This window comes from Pimephales promelas, chromosome 13 (genome assembly GCF_988280905.1).
Source record: "Pimephales promelas chromosome 13, fPimPro1.hap1.1, whole genome shotgun sequence".
Taxonomy (NCBI): Eukaryota; Metazoa; Chordata; class Actinopteri; order Cypriniformes; family Leuciscidae; genus Pimephales; species Pimephales promelas.
In genome coordinates this window covers 4,528,622-4,547,215 of record NC_142781.1, presented here as the reverse complement: position 1 = coordinate 4,547,215, position 18,594 = coordinate 4,528,622, and the positions used below count along the sequence as shown (strand labels likewise).

Sequence of the window (18,594 nt, the reverse complement as noted above, 5' to 3'; positions counted from 1 at the left end):
TCAGGCTCTGTTCATTGTTCATCATGAGTCCGTCTGGTTCCGTCTGTGTGTCTCGGCTTTGTCTCGTTCGGAAGATGAAGTCTTTCGTGATGAAGTCATAATGACAGGCTGTTGAGGACTGAGAGTGTCATTGTGGTGGGATGTGCAGATAAGAAATGGCCAGTGATCAGTGATCACGCTCAAGATCACAGAGCTTTTGTCCAGTTCACTCACTCACGACTCCCTCCGTCATCCAGAAACACACAGGACACGTTCCATTTGCTCCACTGTGTGCTGAAATCTAGGTCATAAATACAGCAGCTCGTGAATAATAATCCCGTGGTCAGCGTGATATGAATGCATGATGAAGATATGAAATGCTCAGTTTCGTTTAATTGCACGTTCAGTTACAGACCTACATTTGGTTGCTAATTATTTGTGCATTAGTGAATTGATTTATGGTGTTACTCGTACATTAATGTGATTATCTGACAAGCCCGAGTGCTCGTCTTTGTGCGGTTTTGACATTTTTCCACCATTGTATATGTGGCATTAAAGCCCTGCCAGCACAAACAATGCATTTCCCATAAAAATACAATTTATTACGGCAAAACCCATCTGTGCGCTAGACACAAACATCCAGACACTAATTGAGTTATGATTATTGCATATTTATGTGCATCTTGACGCCATGATCTGGCCTATCGATCATCCTGTCAGATTCAAAATCTTTCCCGTCAACAGCCTGACCCTTTTCCTCTCTCTGACCTTCATCCATTATTCCTCTTTCATTTCATTGATTTCCAGCTTCCCTACATTTGTTCTCTTGAGAGAAAAGACATTTTTATTCTCAGCCGTTAAACTCCCCTATCATAGCATTTGAAATGTTCCTATTTTTGTTTTAGGAGTTCCCAAAAACAGTTTAACATGCATGCAAGGATAAAAAACACTTTATTTGTCTTATAATATGCATTTATTTTTAACTGATTTGCTCACCGATTCGTACAACGACTCATTTTTCCAAACCACTCATTTGCGTGACGCCAATCGGCGGTGATTGGTCAGATGACAGACCCAGTCAGTTATTGTTTGTTAGCATAACGCATAATCATATTGATAAAGCTCTGCAGTACTACAAGACGCTCTATTCTTTATGACGACTCCAATAACAGCGACAAACATTTCACATATTTAAAAACAATTGACATTGGAGACCTAGAAGCTGCGCTGAGCGTAACTTACACACACACATACTTATTGCGCCTTCCCTCCTCGCGCCCGACGCTACAAAACCGTTCAAAACCCATAAAAGCAACGATTAGTAATAATACTTACAGGTTGTGATTCGGAGGAGGAAGCTGATCCATATACACTGGGTAAATAAGTTACTGAGCCCTCCTTCAGGAACAACCGCTTGCGAATCCACATTTGAATTCATTTATTTTTTTGAACAATTCGTAATTAAAATGATGAGAACACAATCGGGCTTTACTGTTGTGGTATCGTTGCGAATATGAACTCTAACCACCGATTCGTCACTTGCTCGTCCCTGGTAAATGAAAACAAAGTGGCTGAACTATCTTTGCATTGTAGAACACAGCGTCTTCTCGACATGATGATATGATGAAGTATTTGAATGTGTAGACCTCAAGTGTATGAGACTTCAAGACTTCAGTATGTCTCTACGTCACGACGTAACAGCTAATGACTCGTTTCAAAAACAATTCATTTCATAGACTCAGAGTCGACTCTCACTTTTGAAAGACAATAACTTTATATACGGTGCACTTTCAGATATAAATCTTTGCAGGATGTTTTCATTCCCTTAGAGCTATAGTCCACACCATATGAACAGTCATTTTCAAAAATCCATGATAGGGGCTCTTTAAACACAATTAAAAACTGACGAAGCATTGTCAAAAAGCTGAAAGAATGAGCTTTAACGGGTTAGTTCACCCAAAAATGAAAATTAAGTCATTAATTACTCACCCCCATGCTGTACCAACCCCGTAAGACCTTCGTTCGTCTTCGGAGCACAAATGAAGATATTTTTGATTAAATTTGAGAGCTGTATAACTACCACATTGGCTCCTAAGGGACTGGCTCTTGATGGCCCAGAAAGTCAATGAAGAAAATGTTTAAATATTCCATGTGACTACAGTGGCTCAACTATATGTTTATCAAGCGACGCGAATACTTTTTGTGCGAAAAAACAAACAAAAATAACGACTTTATTCGACTATTCCTTTTCTTCCTTGTTGCGCGAGAACTGAACTGAGGTAGTTGAAGGAGATCGCAATTCTCGCGCATGCGTCGAGCTCTATCAAATGAAATGTGTAACATCAAATAATGATATTTATTTAAAATTACATATGTTTTTATAATAACACATGCCGTAAATTACTGGCCTTTAAAGGAGTTTTTTGTGTTACTCTTTATTTTAAGGTGTTATTGTTACCGTGACTGGGAAATATTAGTCAACTACAATATTTACTACAGGGTTAGGGTAGGATTGACTTAAAGGGGTGATGAACTGAGAAATCAAATTTTCCTTGAGCTTTTGACATCTAAGAGGTCATCATATTATAAGAATATCCTGTAAGTTTCAGAACTGAAAACGTCCTTGTTAGTCCAATAAAAGCTTTTATTGACACCAGCCTCAGCAAACGACTCGTTTTTCAAAGTGGGGAACTATGACGTCAAAGAGTATAAAACACCACCCCCGCAGAAGAAGATCAACGGCCGGTTTAGCCCCGCCCACCGATTCGCGCATTACACGCATAGCTAAATCACATAGATGCCTACCTTGTGGTGACAAACCGGATCGAGATACTGAGCAATACAGAATATTGTGCAGCGCCTGGTTGTGGAAGATGGATTTTCTTCTGGATTCCAATAGGACTTCATGGATAAACTTTATTTTTAATGACGTTCCAGCTGATGAGGTAAAACATCGTCGTCTGTTCGCTTCATTTCACTGAGGATTGTTTTGTAAACAAGACTGGATTTGCAGGCCGATTAAGAGTAAAGAACGGTGCTGTGCCGTCTATATTGGATCTGACAGGAATGGTGCAACACACGGACTCTGGGTCGAACATGTATGGGCGAATCATTCCGGTTGCCATTTTACAACATTGAAGTGCATCGATGGGTGAGTTAAACTCATTATAATATGCAAAACTGTTATCCAATCACAGCAGTGGGCGTTTACTTCCAAGTCTTCTGTGCGAGACGCACATAAAAACCGACCGTTTTTCGGCTGGGTACAAAATAGCCTATTACTTATTCATTTTGATGTTTTTGAATGTAAAAACCAAGCGAACGTCATAAGTTGACCTCCGACAACAATATAATACAATTTAAAAAGCCAGTTCATGACCCCTTTAAATGTGTGTTGAAAGTTATAATGTTATACTACGTGTTCGTTTGTTATACGAAACTAGCAGTAAGCTAGATCAACATTAGAATAACATACTGACCATATGCTAGCATTTCATCAAGTTGAGCTAACATTATATAACATTGATTTGTTTTATATACATTTGCTCACCTGTCTAATAAAGCTAAGTAGTGACTCGTGAAGCTCTGTTGAGTTCTAGTTAGTCGCGGACGCTAGCTCTCGGCATCTCAGAAACGCCACGCTGATGTTGATCCTCATTTTAGTTCTCCTTGTTTGTCCCAAAGTCTGCTTGCCATGGTCTATGTTTGAGGGAAACGAGAACTGCGTGCCGCTAAATGCTACGCACTACGCAGTTGTCCACGTCTGTCGCCATGGTTACGTCACGGCTATGGCAGTACGAGCGGAAACCGAGGATAGCGCGAATATTGCGTCATTGACAGGCGTTGTTTTGTTTTTTTTCAGGATGGCCACTTATTCAAAATTGGAATTTCTCTGAAATGAAAAATCTATATTGTAAGTTCACAACTGCATTTTTTGGATATTTTACTACAAAATTATTACATATGATACCTTTAAGCATTTGCCTGACCGAGACTTTTTTCAGCCTGGCTCATATGAAATGGGACCGTAAAAAAGTGCTACAAAATCATGCAGAAAGGATAAAGAAAGAAGAATAGAAATAAATAAGAAACAAAAGGAAGGAAGAGATGAAAGAAGGACTCATTGTCTCAGAGTCGTCCCACACGTTTGCAGTGCTCAAAGCCAGCCTTTCATCTCGCACGCCACTCGGAAACAGTTTAGCGGGAGTTAATGATCTCGTTAAGTGCTAATGTCCTCATTAAACAGGGAGGGATGTGAAAACTGGCCAGTTACCTGAGCAGACTGCATAGAGGTGCTTTGAGGATGAGGTGTGTGAAGCACGACTGAAGACTGACTAGAATCTCAATACACCGTCCAACAGCATTAAAGGAGAAAAGAAGACAGCTAATGTGGAGTGGAGGGTCGTGCTTCCTCTCTCTGCTGCCGTATCCCTGTGTGCTGTGCTAAAATAACACAGTCCCTGTAGCCTGACTTCATCATACTCATATTCTAGTGAGAATATGATTCTGAATCTGCTTTGATTATGAGGCGTGTCTTAACCGAACCAGGAAAAAAAAAACCTCTTCACTCAATTGGATAGTCGGAAGACCTACAACCAATCAGAGCAACGCAGTAACTCAACAACTTTGCATAGCGCAGTTTTCAACTACAGAACTTACTTATTTTAGAAGTTAAATAACGAGTGTTGCTTCTTTTACTTACTTCTCATGAGTACGACCAAAGGAGAAACCACAACGACCACAGGCTTTTCATTACGTCCCATCTTCTTAACGACCGTCAGAGCCAGCTGATAAGTTACACTTTTGCCGAATCAAGTCAAAGATATCTTTCTGATCGACAAATGCCTTGATTGTAGTTTTCTGTTTGTCGATTAAAATGAATGCGCTGTCGATTTATTTCACAACAGACGCGACAGCGTAATCTATACATATAAATTCTCCAGCTTCAGTCATCTTTAAGGGAGATCAGTTAAAGGACAACTCCGGCGCAAAATGAACCTTTGGTCTAATTACACATTGCTACCTAGTCAACCGTTATCTGAGATTTGTTTTCATGATTGCCGAATGTAAATAGTTTTATCTCTAAAAACAGTTTAGCCTATAACGCTAGTATATAGGGCATAGAGTAATGAAAAATAAAAATCGCTTGTTATTACCACTAACAAGGCTCAAAATAGCCCCATACCAACACGACAGCATAATAAGGGTCCCTACATTCAAACCGAAGCATTGAGAACTTTGTCAGTGTCCATACAGTTTAATAAGAAGATATTTTATACACACAGTCAACTTCGCGAATACAGGAAGAAGCCATCTTGGAAAAATAGTCCCTATCAGTCGATCTACGAGCGCCGATCCAAGTGCGCTGAACTGAGCAGAATCTCATATGATCCGTTGTTTCCAGTAGAAACACAAACCGTTTACTTCCCTTCAATATGTACACGTAGCCTACTGTTCGCGCTCACCTTATCACCTTATTCACATCTCACCAGCGCACTTGGATCGGCGTTCGTAGATCGCCTGGTCGAGACTATTTTTCCAAGATGGCCTCTTCCTGTATTCACGAAGTTGACTGTGTGTATAAAATATCTTCTTATTAAACTGTATGGACACTGACAAAGTTCTCAATGCTTCGGTTTGAATGTAGGGACCCTTGTTATGCTGTCGTGTTGGTGTGGGGCTATTTTGAGCCTTTTTAGTGGTAATAACAAGCGATTTTTATTTGTCATTACTCTATGCCCTATATACTAGCATTATACTAGCGTTATAGGCTAAACTGTTTTTAGAGATAAAACTATTTACATTCGGCAATCATGAAAACAAATCTCAGATAACGGTTGACTAGGTAACAATGTGTAATTAGACTTAAGGTTCATTTAGCGCCGGAGTTGTCCTTTAAGCGATCTTTGATAACGTGATGATTACGTCCTTGCAGATCATCGTATAAAGCCCGCCTTGGCAATTTGATTGGCCCGAACGTTTCTTGTCTGATCATAATTACTCCTCAATGGATCAAGTCCAGACCGAACTTCCCGACCAAAAAATGTTGTGGGCGGAGTTCGGGCTGGGATCCAGGCTACAGTCCCTGTGGATTATGGGTAAGGTCGTAGAGAAACACAGATTATTGGTAGTAAAAGAAGTGGAGGGTTTTTCTTTTGAACAGTGCGATATCACCTTGTCTGAGTGGCCAAGCCAAGATCGACAACACTGATCCGTTTAAACACAGGCAGGCTCAAGGTCTCAACATTCATGAGAAAGGAATTCATTTACGGCAGCCGCTCTATAGACAGGGTCACACTAATGAAAACGGCAAATCCCAGAGCTCTGCCGCCTGTACTTGCTGTCGTTTCTCTACTTCCCTTTTATAATGCATTGTTTACACATGATATTGGACACCATTTCTAAAGGATGTTCTGCCAAGTCAACATGAAATCAAATTGGGCTTTTGTTTACTTGATTATAGTGTTTCTGTTGTTACTGTTGATTCATCAGTGCCTGTCTTTGTATCAAATCGCAATTGATCCCCAATGGATCACCTACATTTTTCAGGAACATTTAAAGGGTTCATTCACCCAAAATGCTGTTGCCTATAATCTGCACTCAGATGACTTTCGTTCATCTTCTTAACTAAATTTAATATTCTTTTGATGAAACCTAATGGTGCGTTCACACCGGACGCGAATAACGCATCAGGTGAGAATGATTTCAGTGTTAAAGGGTTAGTTCACCCAAAAATGAAAATTAAGTCATTAATTACTCACCCCCATGCTGTTCCAACCCCGTAAGACCTTCGTTCATCTTCACAACACAAATAAAGATATTTTTGATTGAATCTGAGAGCTGGATCAGTCCTAGATAGACTGCCTAATGGCTCTTTCAGACTGCACGATTTTCAAAGTAGTCAGGTCGCTGCTCTTTTCACACTGCATGACTATCTTGGCCAGCATTCAGTCGCTGCTGTGTTCACACTGGACGATGGATCGGCGACAGAAGGTTTCACACTGCATGACTTTAGAAAAATCGCCGACAGACTCTGTCTAGCACGCTGCACGCAAACTACATTTCACAACAAACACGCGTGAGATATGAAAAGGAAACAACGCGCGACACCACACGTGCAAGACCGGAGTTCTCACGTGAGACTTTTTTTTTCGACCCGGTTGTGGTACAGCTGGTGAAACAGACACGAGTGCTCCTGCCAAATTTCTACTAATTTTTCTTCCATTTATTGTGTCCAAATAGACCGAGAAGAAGCTTTTTTTGTTGAAACAATGCCATATCATGTTGATATGTGATCTATAACTCCTCCCCGAACTCCCTGCTGCTCTGTATCTTGCTCTCTCACTGGCTGCCGGTGATCGCCGATGTAGTTTTCAGTCAAAACACTTTTCACACAGCCGGATTTTGTATCGCCGACAGGTCCAGATATTTAGCATGCCAAATATCTCACGGGCGTCGGCGACTCGTCGGTGATTCTCTCAGTTCGCGTCTTTGTTCATTCACACTGCGTGATTGTCACTCGTGTGAACGAGCGCCGATTTGCCTGTGATTTCGGGCATTTGTCGGCGATTTCTCAAAACCTGTCGGCGAGCCAAAATCGTGGCTAAAATCATGCAGTCTGAACTCGGCATAAGGGACTGGCTCTTGACGGCCCATAAAGTCATTAAAGAAAAGGTTTAAATATTCCATGTGCCTACAGCGGCTCAATTATAAGTTTATCAAGCGACGAGACTACTTTTTGTGCGAAAAAAACATAAATAACGGCTTTATTCGACTATTCCATTACTTCCTTATGGGCGCATGCGCGAGAACTGAGACGAGGCCGTTCTCCTTCGACTACTTCTTGTTACCGGCTGCTCACCGCTTAGGAGTTTTACCGCCCCCTACCGTATAAGATGATGTGCTGATATAGCTGGAAGCGCAAAACTTTCTGTTTACAAGCAGAGGAAGATGCGCGCTGTACATACGCTTTTCAATTAGCGTATTTTCCGCACTATAAGGTGCACTTGAAAAGCCTTTAATCTTCTCAAAAAACGACAGTGTGCCTTATCATCATTTTATACGGTAGGTGGCGGTAAAACTCCTAAGCGGTGAGCAGCCGGTAAAAATAAGTAGTCAAGGGAGAACCGAGGAGATCGTCCTCGTCTCAGTTCTCGCGCATGCGCCCATAAGGAAGTAATGGAATAGTGGAATAAAGTCGTTATTTATGTTTTTTTCCACACAAAAAGTATTCTCGTCGCTTGATAAACTTATAATTGAGCCGCTGTAGGCACATGGAATATTTAAACCTTTTCTTTAATGACTTTATGGGCGGTCAAGAGCCAGTCCCTTAGGCAGTCTATGGAAGAGTGATCCAGCTTGCAGATTAAATCAAAAATATCTTTATTTGTGTTCCGAAGATGAAGGAAGGTCTTACAGGGTTGGTACAGCATGGGGGTGAGTAATTAATGACTTAATTTTCATTTTTGGGTGAACTAACCCTTTAAGTCCAATTTATACTTCTGCGTAGGGTGCGCGCGGTAGGTACGTCGTTGCATACGCACAGACGCGCCCCATATCGCGTACCCTTCGCCGTAGCCTGACGCGCACCTCTTCAAAAATGTAACTACACGTCGCGACGATGCGGACTGCAAGATCTGTGATTGGTAGCATCGCATTTCCTCCTACGCATTTCTGCACGTACCGTCTCCTCCAACGTCTTCTCTCGTTTCTGCCTTTTAGTTTTTGTAATTTCACTAAAATTAACTGTTTTTCCACCTCAATAAGCTCCAACTCCAACATGATCCGCTCTCTTTCAGTCGCCATTGCTTGTAGTAACCTAGCCGCGAGGAATCTAAACACAGTGGAACATTAAAACCCTCCGCCGCCAACTAGCGTTTCGGAGCAGTACTGCAGAGCAACCAAGACCTGAACGCAGAAGTATAAATGCTCACCATGGTGTCGCCTATGTGCGTAGCCAACGCCGTACGCTACGGCGTACCCTCAACGCAGAAGTATAAATTGGCATTTAAGTCAATGCAAAGACGCGTTACGCGACGCGAATGAGGTGTAGAGCGCGGCAGATGCGAATTCGCCTCATTCACGCATGAAATTCGCACGAATTGAGCGTCTGGCGCGTAACGAATGATTTAGTTAGTGATATTTGTGCATTCACGTGTTTGACGCGAATTCGTGCCCCCTGAGTTGAAAAATCTGAACTTTGGCGCCAAATCGTGCCACGTTAACCAATCAGGAGCCTAGTTGCTTGCTCACGTGGTGAAGGATCTGGATGCTTTAATAAATTATTTTGTAATATGTCTAAATGCCTGGTGTGGTTCTAATGCACAACAAAGCAAATATTTTATCTCTCAAAACTTGATTTCAATATACGAGACATGTTCATTTTGTATTGAATGTTATTCATTCCATATCTAGATTATATGAAATAGTATTATGATGTAAAGACAATCAACATACATGTGCTTAAGTTCGTATCTGGACGTGAGAGAGAAAAAAATCACAGGACAGGTTAATGACTTTTGGAGGCCGGCTCTATTTATCATCAAAACAAATATAATGACAGCTAGATTAGATGGATGAGGGCAAGGGTGATCCTCGCTCCGATTCGGGACAACAGGTCATCAAACTGGACGCGAGACAGCCGGAAGTACCGCTGACAGCGGCCGTCATCCAGCGCAGCTCCTGGAGCGAACAAATGGTGAAACTCGCCAAACGGTTCACCTCCGAAGGATCCGGTGGACACAAATATGGCGACGATGATCCCCAAGCCGCTGTTCTGCTCTCCAGAGAAAATACAGAGCGGTGACTGTCTCGATGAATGTTCGATCGACATAAGATGGCCGCCCAACGGGTTTCGATTCTGACACGCGTGACGTGCGTAAATTTCACTTCAAACTTTTTTGCGCGAATCAACACAAAGTGGTCAAGCGTCAAACTAGACGTGGTAGACGCGAATTTGACGCGCTATTCACGCACACTAAGAGGTTTTTGTCCCTGCATTGGAGGTTCACTCACCCAAAATGTTGACACCTCAAGATGTGAATGGTGGATGGTGAATGATCGCTTTATATAATGAACAGATTTGATTTAGGCTGATAAACACACACATAAAGCACTCAAGAAGCTTGCTTGACACATGAAAAGGAACCTCAGTAGTTCCTACACTTCAACCAATCTCATTACAGCTTCCTATTTGATGCGCACGATGTGAATTGGTCAATGTTCACTATAGAAACTGCTTGTTTCTCTTCAGAAGAATTGGTAAGACTTGAGTAGTCTTACCAATTTTACAATCTCTTTATGAACTTTCTGAAGTGTCAATTTTGGTGGAATGGACGTTCAATGGAGGGACAGCAAATCTGTGTAAGATCGAATGGTTTTGGAAAGACATGATAACAGAACGGTCATTTTTGGGTGACTGTCCCTTTAAGCCTCTGGATTTACACTCTGCCCTGCCATTGGTCGTTCAGACTGAGAGCCACACCCTTCCTCAAACGAAACAATATAATGTTATGGTAGTGCCACGGATTTTTGATTTGTTTTTATAGTGAATTTACTGCTTGCTTGTAGGGTTGGGTGTCGAGAATCGAGTATCGAATGGAACCGAGACTAACTTTTCGTTTTTCCCGGAATCGTTCAAAAGTTAAAATTTCGATTCCTAGTTTCGATATTCACAGTCCGCCGAGAGGAAGAAGAAACCACGCGAGTCGAACATGAGTAGCTTACGTCGGCGGTCCAAAGTGTGGCTTCACTTTTCTAAAAATAACGAAATCTCGGCAAAATGCAAAATTTGTGACAAAAGGAGTATTTGTGACAGAAGGAGTATTTCCTTCAGAAAGGATTATTTCCTTCCGAAAGAGCGTTGGTTAGCAAGGTTAGCTAAACTTTTTTGACCCTGCCTCTTAAAAGAATCGGAATCGAGAATCGTTAGGAACCGGAATCGAAACAAGGAATCGGAATCGGAATCAGAATCGTTCAAATTCAAACGATACCCAACCCTACTTGCATGCAAACATACATGGATGTTAAAATACTAAAGACTCAACATGTGTCTTCTGTGTGTTTGTGGAAGTCTGACATGTCAGCTTCTGGCTCAGTGGTGTGAGTTTGGGACTGTGTCATTTCCCCCCCCAAACAAAGGCAGATGGAGAGAGTTTTTGAGAAATCTGTTTTGGAAACTTTACTGTCTTGTCCTCTGTCCGTGAGATGGACTCTGCCCGCAGGCTGCATGTTTTTTATGCCAAATACACATTATATATTCTCATTGTCTTCTTTGTTCGCAGCTCCTGGAGGGCAGTTTCACCTCTCAGGTCAGCCATGAAGTTGACGGTCTTATCTTCCAGCCTATAGGGGTGAGTCAACACCTAAACACACACACACACACTGATTTTTAAACAAATTGATCAAATCTTGAGAAAATTCTCAGCCAAAGATGGGCTTTTCGCTTTGCTTGAAGTAAACATTGAATATGAATGTTGCACAAATATCATATACGTATGTGTCATGTGTAACTGTTCCACCAGGACTTGGTTCCTCTGTATTATATTTGATACACAAGTTTCTAAAGCCTCAATTATCACCATGATCAAAACCTGATGATAGTTTATGCTGTTTTAGCCATGAAAAGGCCGTTCAACAGTCTTTTTAAACGTATATTGAAATAGTTGTTTTTTTTCAACATGAACACTTACTGGACTGAAGGTTCACTTGATTGGTTTAGATGTATCAGATATGATCCTTTAGCGTAAGGTTTATTTGTTCATCTCTCAATCATTGCATTGCATTTAATGTTTTAAAACTACAGAACTTTGTTTTGAATATTACTAAGCATTTGAATATCTTTCTAAAGGCCATTGCACACCGAGTCCGAAATTCGCATCCGAAATTTTCGCACGTTAAAAAAAAAATTCGACCTCACGTTATGTCAATCACGTTTGCACACCGCCTCCGAAACTTTCGTCCGTCATAAAATTAATCGGATCGGGTTCGATTTTCCGCGTTTTTCGCATCCAGAGCCAGCATTTTGAGAGGTCTTTTGACAATTTAGGGCCGGGGGGAGCTCATCCTCAAATCATTGCACATATGCGCCGTGCTTTCAGTTTCGGTTTTCAATTCGATCAAGTGTTTATGTTCTCTTCTCTATATTGGATTATGAAATTAATAAACCTCCCCTTTCAATCAGATTGAAATTTAGGATCGAATAAGGTGTGATTGAGCAGCCTATTCGATAACTAATGTATTATTTGGGCCCAATATACACAATAACAGCCTAGCTGTTCTGTCTGCCCAGCGCTTCCAACGGGCCGCGTGCGGGTGTGTGTTTGTCCGTGTGTGTGTCCATACCTGGTCCATTTCAGACTGACACACTGCCAGTCTCCGTTCAGAATCGATTGGTTCACGGAAATTGGTGGTCTTGTTTTTAATATGTGGCTACAGGATCGCTAGCAAAGCATCAAACTGTCCCACTGACATTCTGAGGTCAATTTTGAATCGCTCAGGATAAATTCGCAACTCCTTGATAAGGAACTCTCCTTCCTCTCGGCGCAATTTCAGGATTGGATGGACGTAATATTTTCTCTTTCTTCTCTTTTCAATAAGAGAGAGGGCAAAAATCATCCTCACTGCTTGACGAATCCATTTGGTATTTTTGCGTTTTTTTCCGCAAAGGTTTAAGAAATACGCAACGGACTCGGTGTGCAAGGTTTCTATGCGTGACGAATTTTTAGGCTGACGAACACGAAAATACGCATACGAATATTCCGTACTCGGTGTGCAATGGCCTTAAGACTTGTGAATGAATGGCAGATATGAATGAGTGACAGCTGATGTTTACATGTAGTCAGTGTTATAAAGATCTTATATTGATTTATATTAGTATTTGTCCATTTAAATATCAGCAACTGCATCAAATTTCATATTTTTGCTCAAAAAAAGTACGTGTTTTCCTTCCTCGAGTATGAGTTACATATTATTACTATCATACTATATGTTTGTTTGTTTGTTTTGTTTGTTTTACCTTTATTGTCTGTTCAGCTTAACTGGACAGAAATTCATCTTCGACACTGGCTTCAACAACATTCTACAACCACATTTAACACATAAAACACATAATACACCCATAATAATTAATAAATACATGATTCAATAAAAAATACAGTGCACATAATTCACAATAACATCCCTAATTGAGAATTTGGTTTAAAACAGTCACTGCCAATGGGACAAATGATCTTTTAAAAATATTCTTCCTAGCATACGGTGTACGTAGCCTGCGACCCGAAGGGAGGACTTCAAAGAATGAGTGGAGAGGATGAGTCTGATCTGAAAACACAACTAGCGCCTTTTTCTCCATAAAATTTGAGAATAGTTCTTGTAGTGTGCTCTGTTTATGGCCGATAATCTTGTTTGCCTCATTTATTACGCGTGTTAATTTATTCTTTAATTTCATTGTTAAATTTCCATACCATGAGACAATATTATAAGTTATAATGCTTTCAATCATCGATCTATATACAATGGTTAAGATCCTCTTTTCGATGTCAAGGTTTCGCAACTTTCTAAGTAGGCTTAAGCGCTGTCTTATGCTTTCTTATGTACGTGGTTCACATTATCCAAAAACAAAAGTTTATCGTCAATGATTGTGCCTAAATATTTAAAATTTTTAACTTGCTCAATCTTTACACCTTTTATAGTTACTTCTTCATATTGGAGGACACCTTTTTTTTTCTTATTCTGATTCCCACAGCATAATTCCTTTGTCTTCCCAGTGTTCAACCGTAAACAACTATTGTCACACCATTGTACAAGGCTTTCGATATACTCAAAGTAGGTGGGACAGTTCTTGTCTGTTTGGCACGAAATTAAAACCAAATCATCTGCATATTTAATCAACGTAAGATCATCAATGTTACACTTAAGTTCATTAGTATAAACAGAAAAGAGCAAAGGCGATAATACACATCCCTGAGGTAATCCAGAATGTAGGACTATGTAGTCAGATAAAATTCCGTTAACACGGACTCTTTGTGGCCTGTTGCTTAAAAAATTCTCAATCCATAAAATTAACCAGCTATGTACACCTAAATCTCGCAGCCTTTCTATTAAAATTTGTGGCTGTACAGTATTAAATGCTGATGTAAAATCCATAAAAAACATTCTAACATGAGCATTAGTTTTATCTAGATGATGCTGTGCTTTGTGAAGTAAGGTCAGGCAGGCATCAGAGGTGCTCCGGTTGGGCTTGTAAGCAAATTGCAATGGGTCAACAGATCCGTTAATTTGTGCTAGAAGTTCCTTGCTCACTATGCGCTCCATGCACTTGCACAGGACAGATGTAAGGGCAATAGGGCGAAGATCCTTCGGGTCTCTTGCATAAGTGGTTTTAGGTACAGGAATAACAATAGTGTTTTTCCACGCTACCGGCACAAAACTATCGTCTAAAAAGATCTGAAACAGCCTAGTACATACGTGCCCAAGTTGTGCTGCACACTCTTTTAAAACAATACCCTTAAGGCCATCTGGACCGCTAGCCTTCTTTGGTTTAATCCTACGGAGCACCTTGATAACCTCACCTACCTCTATTCTCATAGGTTTAGATTCTATTCGAGTAACATTATGCTCCGTATCTACCTGATTGTCAAACCTCGAATAAAAAACATTTAAATTGTTTACAAAACTATGTGGATCATCACCAACATCCAGTTGTGCCCGTTTCTGTTTTTTGCCCATCATAATATTTAGTCCTTTCCATGCGTCTCTGACATTACCAGTTTTACATTTATTTTCAACTTTGTCTTTATACTGTATTTGGGCCTCCTTTATCTTACATTTAATTTCCTTATTTAGTTCTCTTACGATGTCTGTCTCATTCCTTAAAAAGGCCATTCTCTTCTTGTTTAAAGTTTGTTTAAGATCTTTGTTAATCCAGGGTTTATTGTTTGGAAATATTCTAATATTTTTGGTTTGAACCACTGCCTCTGTACAAAAATTGATATAACTGGTAATTATGTCATTCAAAGATTCATGGTCGGCATTGCAACCATTAAAATCATTAAAAAACAAATTCCAATCAGTGCTTTCAAAGCAATCTCTGAGGTTCTCAATTGAATCTATAGTCCATGACTGGACCTGCTGAATGACAGGTTCAGTCCTTTTTAGTATCTGTCTAAAAAGGACTGAACCTGTCATTCAGCAGGTCCAGTCATGGACTATAGATATGAGCCATAAAAGCCTGATCTATTAAATATTAACAAGAACCACTGTCCTATTAAACTAATTATTTAGCAAACTATTACTGTTCGTTCGTTTTCGTGTCTTAGGCCATCAGTGCGTACTTACATGTACGAGTCATTAAATCATGTTTAATTTTGACTTCTTTGAGCATGCTCTTTGAGGTGGTGACCATAGACCTCCATTATATGACTGACAGACAAGAACGGTTTGACCTAAAAATATTAAAATTGAAAATACTGTGGAAACAAAGACACCTACGTGTTGGATGCCCTTGAGATAAGCTAAAACATACAAAAATTAATTTCAAAGTGAACTATCCCTTTAAGGCTTGTAATACAATACAGATATATATATATTTGCGTACTACAGAGATATTTAACCAAAGGCTGTTAAAGTATTTTTTTGATTCTTTTAAACTTTTACATTTCATTTTAATGTTCGATGGTTGAAGGGTGAGTCATTGTGACACTTTTTTAGCGTATTGCGTTCATAGAGCGAGCCTTTCACTGATTGTTTACAGCTTAACGTACTGTAAGTTACACCCATAATTCACGCAAAGCATCATGGGGCGCAGAAATAAGGTGGTTCGTTCGTCTTTCTATAAAATGGGCTGTGCAGACATTTAAAAACAAGTCCCCGAACATTTGCACTCTCAGAAGAAAGCCCACATTAGAATTCACCAGGCATGTGACTTTAAAAACAGACAAATTCATAAAAACAAAAGCAGGACCCAGGGGGATAAAGGCAGGAGAGGTTCGCCGCTGGTGTGCCGGATTAAAAACACACGCTCCACATCAATGTGCCTTTGACAGATTAGAAACACAACAGAAGAGCGAGACGCTTTCAGCTGCAGAAATCATACACATACTCATCCAAAAATAATCCAATATTGCTCAGTCTTTTTGCAAATGCAAGGTAAAGGTCATTAACACACACTCCACATTCCTGGATCAATCACATCAATATATTTCAAATGGGCTGTGTGTCCTCTTAATGCTGGAGAAACATTATCCAGGTGTGGTGTAATATTTCCAATCTATCCAGCGAGCCTCACACATGTCCTCCGGCTCCTCATTTTAAAGAGAGAGTCATGTGACCCTGAAATCTGCATAATGTACAACACCGAGACAACGTGTTCAACGTGACCTTTTCCAGAGAGCGGCGGATGAAGCTTTGTGCCGATACACACTTGACAAACATGCTTTAATGAATTTACTGTGGTTTTAATTAAATAAATACTGTCCTGAGGTCAGCCTGAGTATTCGCTGTGAAAGTGAAAGGATGGAAAGATTTTACTGGAGGAATCTCATAAACACCCTCAGCGCACATACGTAAAACATATATTTTATATAGTATAATTTTAATATATAGTTTTATTCACAGAAGTAATTTTGAAACTATAAACGTGTAAGTATTAGGGCTGTCGAACAATTAATCGCGATTAATCGCATCCAAAATAAAAGTTTGTGTTTACATAATATATGCGGGTGCACTGTGTATAATTATTTTGTATATATATAAATACACACACATGCATGTATATTTAAGAAAAAAATGTATTTATATATAAAATATTTATATTTGTATATAATATAAATTTTATATAAATCTATATACAGTATACAAAAATATATGCAAGCATGTGTGTGTGTGTATACATATAATTATACACAGTGCACCCACATATAATATGTAAACACAAACTTTTATTTTGGATGCGATTAATCACGGTTAATCATTTGACAGCCCTAGTAAGTATAAAACAGTATTTTTAATTTTAATATTAGCTCACCGTATTACAGGTTTTGTTGTATTTTTGCTCAAATACCAACCCCAAAACTTTCTATATTTTGCAAGATAAATAATAAACTGATATCAATGTTTCACACATGGCCTTCTAAAGACATTTAAAAGTAAACCCTATTCATTCACATGATTTTTTTGTTGATAGACATTGATGAAATGCTGCCATATTCGTCCTTATCAGGGACGCTCATTAATTTAACATCCTTCCTGCAGTCTCCAACCTAAAGCGAGCACTCCTAGTCTGTGGGACTCATTAATATTATCCAGACAGACTTACATTTGAAATAATAGCCTGTCTATTTGCATTCTGTCTTATCTGCAAATTCAGGGGAGAAAAATGCTTACGTGTGTGGCCAAGACACATTTATCATTTTAATATTTGTGAATCACACAATAGATGTGAAGTAGGTCATTAAAAATGAGTACAAACGAAGCGAGGAACACAGTGTACAGATACAGAGAAACTAAAGAGAGATAACACTCTTACAAACACCATCATGCCTTTTGTGTTGGGCTGAAAGCATTAGTTTTTTTAATTTTAGTCTTTATTACGACATTAACGTTAACCATCTGTTGGTTCATATGTATTATTAGTAGGTTCAGTTTCAGAATATTAACTCTATCAAATCGTGCAGCTCATTAACTCCTGCTTCCTGATGTGTCAAAAAGTGGGATTCGATCTGTCAAGGCAGTTTATATGAAGTAAGACATCAAATTTATGCTCTACAAAAGCTTCTGTGGCAATTATAAAAAGGACAGAGGAGTCCTGCCTCTGAAAATGTTAAATGACTTTGACACCATGTTGTTGATCAGCCCCGCAGCTTCAGGATTTTTATAGAACAAACCAATCCGAATCTCTTTAGCATTTCAAAAAGACAAGCCCATTCATCCCTTTCTAAAGCCCTTGTGTGCGTCCACTGATAGCACAGCATGTCAGACTCCCTCTTTGATGCTGAACAATATCCCGGTCATTACCCTTTAGGCAATATACAAGTATTATAGATGCAAGTCTTCCTGCCGCAATTTGAACACGGTTTTGCTCGGTGAGCCGCATCTCTCGGGTTTTGATACCAGGGAGTTTTAAAGGGATACTCCACCCAAAAATGAAAATGTTGTCATCATTTACTCACCCTCAAGTTGTTGCAACCCTATATGAGTTTCTTTCCTCTGCTGAACACAAAGAAAGATATTTCGAGGAACGACTGGAACTTTGGCACCATTGACTTCCATTGTATTTTTTTTTCTACTATGGAAGTCAATGGTGCCAAACCACTGTTCAAACCACTACGAGAAACTCGTACAGGTTTGAGGGCGAGGGAACTTTTTGGGTGGAGTATCCTTTTAAGGGCCTACTCACATATCAAGTTTGTTTTTTAAAATGTAGGCGCGCTCATAATGGAAGCGACGTGGTCGCGATGTGACCAAGCGTGCCGCACAAGCCCTCAAAAGTGAAGGCAAACGTCTCGATCGCCCCCCAGTGGCCGGTCCTAGTATAGGTCATAACCCCCGCCTCCCCATGTTATTCAACGGGACGTGAGACCAACTAAACAATTAGATTACACTTCACATATCCTTTTT

At 39.9% G+C, this 18,594-nt stretch overlaps 1 protein-coding gene across 1 annotated transcript in view; it reads left to right on the top strand.

Annotated features, from left to right (window-relative positions):
* Positions 1-18,594, top strand: part of rngtt (RNA guanylyltransferase and 5'-phosphatase) — a 187,266-nt gene that overhangs the window by 91,641 nt on the left and 77,031 nt on the right. The window contains exon 12 of the mRNA XM_039664323.2: positions 11,262-11,330. Coding sequence (XP_039520257.2) covers positions 11,262-11,330 — 69 coding nt within the window. The remainder of the gene's footprint in view (positions 1-11,261; positions 11,331-18,594) is intronic.